The sequence below is a fragment of the Aplidium turbinatum genome, chromosome 9 (assembly GCF_918807975.1).
Source record: "Aplidium turbinatum chromosome 9, kaAplTurb1.1, whole genome shotgun sequence".
NCBI classification, from domain to species: domain Eukaryota; kingdom Metazoa; phylum Chordata; class Ascidiacea; order Aplousobranchia; family Polyclinidae; genus Aplidium; species Aplidium turbinatum.
Window position 1 is genome coordinate 26,762,269 of NC_137480.1, and position 7,907 is coordinate 26,770,175.

Sequence of the window (7,907 nt, forward strand, 5' to 3'; positions counted from 1 at the left end):
GGTCATTCGAGACTAACACAACAGTTGCTGTATTTTATTTTTACATTATTATTTTTTTTACCTTCCAACAAAGAAAAATAAATTGAATTGAATATAGTTTTTTAGAATCATGTAATCATGTTCCTTATCCGGCTGAAGAAAAACTAAAAACAGCTCCATTTAAAAGTTTGCCTTTCCCAAGAACAACGGGGAAATCCCCCGCTCGATTTCTCTGATTCGCAATTTTCACGTTTGTCAGTCTATTATTAAAATATTGTTTCAATCATTTGCGTATTCATCAAAGACGCATATACACAGTGGAACACAATTTAGTAAAGAAGTTTTCAGTTTTAGTAAAGAAATTTTCAGTTTTAGTAAAGAAATTTTTATTAGGTTCATTTTGGGTGCCCAGGAAATTCTCATAACTTCATCAGATTTTTCACAAACATTCACTGAGGGAACAACTTCTTGTACCAAAGAAGAAGTCACTACGATGGTTATATCAGCTCAGCTTATTTTTATTTATAACCATCACAACGAACAATAATATATCATATGCCAAACACAGCAGAGGTCTAGAAAAAGGTAGAAGTGACAAACCATGCATGAGATACCAAAGCAGGACAATCAGTTTAATATACCGGTATGGCACGGTCGCAAAGTATGGAGTACATACCGTAACTATGGTGTACTGGCTCGTACCCATACAAACTTTATGATGCAATTTATGTGGCAGATATATGCTTCTGTCAGTAGGGAGTAGGCTAATAATAATAATCGTGTTTTTATTTGTGCCCATTGCGATAACATACAGTACACTGCGATCACAGATGCGATACAACAGACGGCGGAAAGCAGCAAAACGAAGTGACATATAGTCTTCGAGTCAGCTGCTCCCCTTATTTTGACCTGCCTTTAAGTGTCTTTGCCGAGACACAGCCGTGTGCTCTGGAGCGGTGTCAAACCCACGTCCTTTCGAACGTCATGCAGACGTTCTCACCACTCGGCTATGCAGCCGAGCTCAGTGCACAAGCAGGCAGATGTTTGACTGCCCCACTGGTGATATTCGGCAGATTGACAATGTCAGTTTGTACAAACCAGGGCCGTGGAATTCAGCACACAGATTGTACGACTCTCGACTTTGGACACGTCAAAATCCTTTCGACTCCACAGCCCTGGTAAAGCTTATCAAAGGTAAAGCAAACCAGTCGTTGGATAATATCCGAACTTGATGTTGCAGGCTACTTTCAATTTAATTTATTTTTCGTTGTTGGAACACAATTAAGAAATGATACTGTGGGAATGAAATACAACAACAAAAGGAAATAGTAGCAAAATTGTAATGGTTTAAGATGTGCATGAAGAAAATCTAATTTTATGGTATATTTGCCTATGGATATAATTAGGCATGGCCACCAAACCTGATAGTTGAAATATATAAGTAGCGTAGATAGATTAGTGGAAAGAATCATATTGTCTTGTTCCTAAAACCACTAGAGTGCCAACTTTTGAAGCAAATTGAATAGGTTCTTGTATATTTCTTATGGGTTACTACATATATAAGGACCTGTACTATCGATTTCCTATTATTTTCGATATTGAGGGGAGCAGCTGGCTAGAACGATTAAATGTTCCTAATGTTGTCGCAATAGGCACAAGAAAAAACATGAATATTTTTATTATTAGGCTTGATCTAGGTGCAATCCCACTTCCTGCACTGCAGCGTTTGTCAAAATGGCACTTTGCCAGAACTTTTGTTTGAACTTGTTTCTTGAAATTTACTTCTTGAACCGTGGTGCTTTTAGGTAGAATTAGAAGAGAGGCTTATTTTTTTTAACTTGAATCGATGTTAAGTCTATAATACTGTAACTGAAATATTTTTGCATCCTTGCAAGTTATGAGATTTTGCATGACTTTTTCGCTGCAATGTCTCAAAGCAAAATATCTGAAAAGAAAACCAAAAATTGAACATGTTTAGAACGTATAATAGTTTTTGAGTATTTTTATGACACAGCCTGTCCCGTCCGACCATTATTAACCTGTAAATATCCTTTAACGTCAAGGATGCCAGACCATTAATTTGTAAACAATTTTTTTTTAATTCAGTAAAATTAACAAGTTTGTTGAAATCATTTTATGATTCCTACAATGTTGGACAAGAAACTTGGTTGTAGATGTGAACTGTCATAGAGACAGCCTTGGTTTATCTGTAACTTGATGATATTAAAAATGTATTTGAAAAGTTGCTTGTACCAACACGCAGCAGTGATTTACTATCAGCATTAAAGTTTACATAAACACTTGATAAGGTGAGACAGTGTTGATTGCAGCAGCAGTTAACTTGCAACAATCCGTCTAAATTGATCCTTCAAGTATATGACTGAAATGTAGATGAGTTCTGCTAGATTATGCACAGAGATGGGCAAGATCACCAGTATTGGTGATCTTGAAGATCAAGATCAAAATCACCAAGAATAGGTGATCTTGAAGATCAAGATCACCAAACTAAGTGATCTTGAAGATCAAGATCGTGATCTTGAAGATCAAGATCACTTTTTGTGTACTTGAAAAAAAATGAAGTTTTTGGTCAATGATGTTGCAAAAAATAGTTACTATACTGTATATAAGCAACCCGGGTAAAGGTATATAGTTGGTATTGCTAACTTTTACTTTTAACTACTCGATCGCTGGCCTATGAATTGTAATGAGTTAGTGACTGTTGCTATTAGGCCTATCAATTGTTGACGTAGTTTGCGTAGAATCGCAACGTCACCCCAAGGCCGAGGTTAATTACAATAGTAGCCTACTGAAAAAGCAATTAGTTTTATGCTTGTTATTTATAATAAATAAATATTAATAAAGTTTAACTGCATCATTTTTTACCAAATTTTTGTCTGGTTTATGTTGGAGTTTTTATTCGTGTTACTAAGTTGTTTTAACTTTCACTGTGTTATGTCAATGTTTATTGCACCATTTACCCATCTGGCAACCTTGATACTGTTGTCTGCTATCAAAAAAGTTCCAGAGGTTTGCGGTCAAACAAACCGCTCCATACTCAGACCGTAAACAAGTCTTGGTCTGGTTGATTTGCTGCAATAAACCACTTTACATGACCAAAGTCGGCTAGAGTCCAGATTTTTTAACACCGCCATTCTACACTTTTGAAACATCTAAAATTGGGTCAAAGAAAGCAAACATTTCTTTAAAATTCACACATGGAAATTGTGAACAAAGTGTTTCGTGAACAATTGTGTGAACAATTGTGAACAATTGTGAACAAAAAAACAGTGATCTTCAAGATCAAGATCACGCCCATCTCTGATTATGCACACAACTTGCTTAATGCAGTTGTCAGACCATTTGACATGCGACAATTCAGTAACTAATTACGTTTCAGCTACTGCCAAGTGAGCAAACGAGAATTACATGCTCACGTCGAACTTGGTCATCGCTTGTCAAACTTATTTTGCTGACTTGTGACATTCCAAGATTCGACTTGCTCAGTTGTTACTTGCTCAATTTCATCATTTACCAACTTAGGACATTTGCTGAAATGTTGCTAGCTCAGTTGTCGCTTGCTCAGTTCACAACTGCTGACTTGTAGGAGACTCATCTAATCCATTTGTGACTCAAAGACAGAGTTGATGCTATTGAAGCTGTGAATATTTCTTTGGGACGAAAGCATTGGGTAATGGGAATTACATAATGGAAGAGGTAGAAAAACACAATGCACAAAATGTTAGTAGATGTACTATATTTTGCAATGTTTGCATCATAGATTTTATGTTATAGAATTATTTTGTGAAAAATGGTTTAAGCTTACATGGTGAAATAAATCATCTATTCTAGTTAGTTAAGATCAATTGCTATAAACACCCAAGACTTACTATTTGGCATGGTGGTTCTGACAGAAAAGATCGTACTTGGCCGAGCCCGGACAACAGATCTCAGCGGCGTCAAAACATTGAATTGCTGGTGAGGTGTTTAATTGCTTTGTCTGACTTGCTGAAACTCATAAGTATAAAAACCTCACTTCCAGGAGATGTGAATAAATTAAAAGATGCATAAAATTATAGTTTTTTTATTTAAGAATTGAATTGATCATGATTTGAGCAAACGATATGGCAGCACTGTTGTCTGACTGCATTGTTCAGTGCTACACACCATTTACTTGGCACCAGATTGTAATATATAGATTATGAAACTATATAACTGTTCGCTCGCATGTATGATGATTGTGCTGTGTTGCAGGGGAAGCGACTTGACTGACGTAAGTTGTAGCTTTGATTAAAATGATTTCAGCATGCTACAAGAAATAAGAAATTGATATGTACTGTTTTTGAGGAGAGCTGCTACTTCTTATCTGAAAATTTTAACATTTCTTGCAATTCACTTGTAAAGTGATGCAGTTTCTAATATGAAATGCTTCCACCATAACTTTTAGGAAATGTATATATTGTTTGATTTCATTAAATATTCTTTTATAGCAACATGGTTGTAGCAACTTTTGCCATGTTGAATGATCTGATAAGATTTTGAAACATTGTAAACTTTGTGATCTCTAGTAAAGAGCATTATTCATCACTAAGTTTTTTGTTGATGCTTTTATTTTCTTGTTAAATTTATCATTTGAAATTGTATGTTATTGGCTCGGATTAATTTGGGCCGAGTATAATACAACATATTATGCACTACTGTATCTTTCATATTTTTAGGTGTCCGTTGTGAAATCATTACCAAATGTTGAAGTCATAAATGCCAGGTACAATTTTAAGCACATTGCCATGACAGCGATTCTCAAACATTTTAGTCACTGTCTTTTCAAAGATTATTATCGATTTCTAAATTTTTACAAGTGACTCCGAGCACAAAAATTGCAGATTTACTGGAAATATGAATATTTCAATTTTAGCACTGTTTTCTAAAAACAATGTCAATTCAAATACGTTTAATTCAATAGAACTGAAGATGAAGACAGTATAGTTTTCAAAATCTATGAGTTTGGTACCTATCTACATTTTAGGCTCTCTTTGATTAGGTTGACCACTGACCAGGCATACTAATTATTTTGCTACTTTTTTTGCAACAGTCTGCTCCATTATTTCCAAAGTTCCTTCGGCTTGCAGACGATATTTGTAGCCAGAACGTTATGATGTTGCATTAAATGGAGAAAAATTCTATTTCTTGTTGTTTTTCAGCGTCAATGACATTGAAAGTCTTGATGCGTTTTCTTCTTGCCTCAACTTGAAGGAATTGTATTTGAGGAAGAACAAGATCAAGGACATTGAGGAACTTTCTCATTTGGTGGAGCTGAACAATTTAAGGTTAAGTTGAAATTTAGAGCATGCTCAATTTTCGTGTTTTAATTTTTCCGTTTTACTAAATTTAAACATTTTTCACTTTGTAATCTTGTCAATTTTTGTTTTCCGTTGATCTTTCGGTATAAATCAACCAATGTCGGATAGTTGAATATACAACCTGCAAGTAATATTCATATCTACCTCCAACGTAGTTGGTTATGCGCTCATTGTTGGCAAGTTCGTGTTAAAGCTTCTGCGCATTCATCTCAACTCTATTGTTATAATCCAGATTTCTGTGGTTGTCCGGGAATCCATTCTGTGAGTCCATGTCCACAGAAGAATACCGACTTGCTGTGATCAAGTTCCTACCCCAGATACAGAAGCTAGACAATGCAGGTTTGTATAGGCGAGCTCTGTCCTGATTGGTTGCTCTCTCGGAAAGTGCTTACTTTGGTTGAATCATCACGAAAGCCATGCGCCACGGCTTTCACGTGCATTTCAAATTAACAATAAATATTTACAAATGCTATTTTACTTTTTGCACCAAACACTGAACTGTTTTCAACGGTTTTAAACTACGGTACATATGTCTGCAATGAACTTGTGAAGCACTGCTGACGTCAGTTCCTACGTCATTGTTTCCTTTCAGCGGTGACTTCGAGTGAAATACAAAAAGTGCTGCAGTTGAACCTGGAGTGCGCTGCGATCGAAGCCGAGACTGAAGACGCCGAAGCGCCTTCAGTTCACAGCTGCGAGGCTTCGAGCGAGATAACTTTGGCTTCGGTAGTGGAAGCGAAGTCTCTGGATGACGTAACCACTGAGTCGGCTACGTCATCACAAGCCTTAGATGCTGAGTCAGCGAGTAGCGTTGCTATTGGAGACCACGACGAACCAGCCAATCAGGAGTCTGCAGCCGCGATGACGTTGGATGAAACCAAGTGAGAGATCCGTATTTTGCATATTGTTTATTCTGTCAATTGTCATTTAATAATGACAGTGTGGATGTGTCCACTCCACAAGTATGCGCTGCTCTCGGCACTTACCCGGCAGACAGTGTCAGTGCAGCCGTATAACTACCGATTCAGTGTCAGACATTTTAACCGCTAAGCCAGGTGAGAACGAGCCTTCTTTGCGCTAACCACCGCTGGTTTGAAATGTTTAATTCTTCCCCCATCTCTACTTTTAACTTTGATAACCTTTGCAGCCAACTACGACTCCAGCTCGGTCTTAACCCAATCTCGGCGGCAAAGTACAGTGCATCAGTGACCCCCCACTTCAAGCCACCTCGCAGGTTAAGGAAGGTGAGTACGGAGGTAATTCATCAACCACTGGAGGTTGAAAGGCTTTGATGCATCTCAATCTGATGCAGCTACTACTTGAGGGGCCAATGCACAAGCATTGGTTTCCCATGAACCATGTTATTTTATTCTTATGGAACTCGCATTAACGCTTTCCTATAGCTCATTACAAGGACCTAAAAATAGCGGCCGGTTATATATTTACATGGTGGTATTTAGATAAACTTAAACGCAATTAGAGGATTCCCAACGGTTTTAGCAACGCAGTTTTTCCCATGGGAGAGATGTTGATGAAATTTTGACATCACGAGCAGAAAAGACTCTGGTAACAGCGTGAAGTTGCATGCTGGGCATTGTGATGCGCGGAACAAGCAACAAAGTTGTTTGTTGTGTTGTGAACGTTCCCGTAGTGTCGGCCCATCCTGGATCTTCATGCTGTGTCTCCGAATGTGAGTAGGGGGAGTATGTCCTTGGGAAACTGCACCGGGGGCCTATTGGGCATTCTTATTTGAAATTGTGCTCAAATTAGTTATCCTCCTGGCACCAACATCCGATTCCTCCACGGATTAAATGCTCTTCCTGTTCACTTCCCTTATAATCTGTTGCCTTCTTCCAGCATTGTTCGACCAAAGGCAACAATATCCTGTCAGCCACCATGTCCCTCATCCAGGAGCTGGACACTGGAAGCTTATTGTCCCTCCAGGATGCCATACAGGAGCGTCTGGAGACTTTAACAATCCACAGACCTACGGAGGTGAGCATTGTCGAGGTCATACGAGCATTGACTAAGATCGAATCACGAGCATGTTGAAATGTTGATTGCAGCGGTGGTTGAATTGAAGCCTGGCCAGGTTCACACCTGTTCCTGCTAACTGTGACTCTTAGTAAACTCTTCAACCACAAAGCTTCACCATCTGGCCGATCTTACTCAGTTTATCTCTTTCAGGTACCGCACGAGCAGGAGTTAGTACCGAGTTGAAGACGATCAGAAGGACTGTGTTCGAGTTCCACCAGCGCCGGCAATCCACGTCGGTGCTGCTTATTGTGACATTTTGCGTCATCAATTCAGACGCTTACTTGTCTCTAACGACTCTCCTGTGATGTCACACATTTCATATATTGTTTCCTCTTGTTCAATTTCATTTTGTACGTGAACCGATAGCTCGATAATTTTGAAGCTTATGTTGTTTTCTGTAACCATGGAAACATTTTGTGTATAGAAAGCGCCCCCATGTGTTTGCCAGCATCTTGCTGCAACCTCAAAGTGGTTTGGAACTGTTTTGTCTCCAACCTTGCTAACAAGTATCTGCTTGGACAGAATCTTTTGGTT

At 38.3% G+C, this 7,907-nt stretch overlaps 1 protein-coding gene across 1 annotated transcript; it reads left to right on the forward strand.

Annotated features, from left to right (window-relative positions):
* Positions 1-3,778: 3,778 nt before the first annotated feature.
* LOC145776990 (cilia- and flagella-associated protein 410-like) lies at positions 3,779-7,897 on the forward strand. The gene is made up of 9 exons (XM_082588252.1): positions 3,779-3,954; positions 4,231-4,249; positions 4,695-4,741; positions 5,178-5,303; positions 5,569-5,675; positions 5,929-6,217; positions 6,484-6,580; positions 7,194-7,331; positions 7,524-7,897. The coding sequence occupies exons 1-9, from the start codon at positions 3,875-3,877 to the stop codon at positions 7,554-7,556; spliced, it is 936 nt and encodes a 311-aa protein (XP_082444378.1). The 5' UTR covers positions 3,779-3,874; the 3' UTR covers positions 7,557-7,897.
* Positions 7,898-7,907: the final 10 nt, after the last annotated feature.

Bases quoted from the DNA above. Each gene is read 5' to 3' on its own strand.
- LOC145776990 (XM_082588252.1), top strand. From the start codon at position 3,875: ATGGTGGTTCTGACAGAAAAGATCGTACTTGGCCGAGCCCGGACAACA. The intron at 4,742-5,177 runs GTACAATTTTAA...GTTGTTTTTCAG, and splicing joins GTTGAAGTCATAAATGCCAG to CGTCAATGACATTGAAAGTC. The intron at 5,676-5,928 runs GTTTGTATAGGC...GTTTCCTTTCAG, and splicing joins ACAGAAGCTAGACAATGCAG to CGGTGACTTCGAGTGAAATA.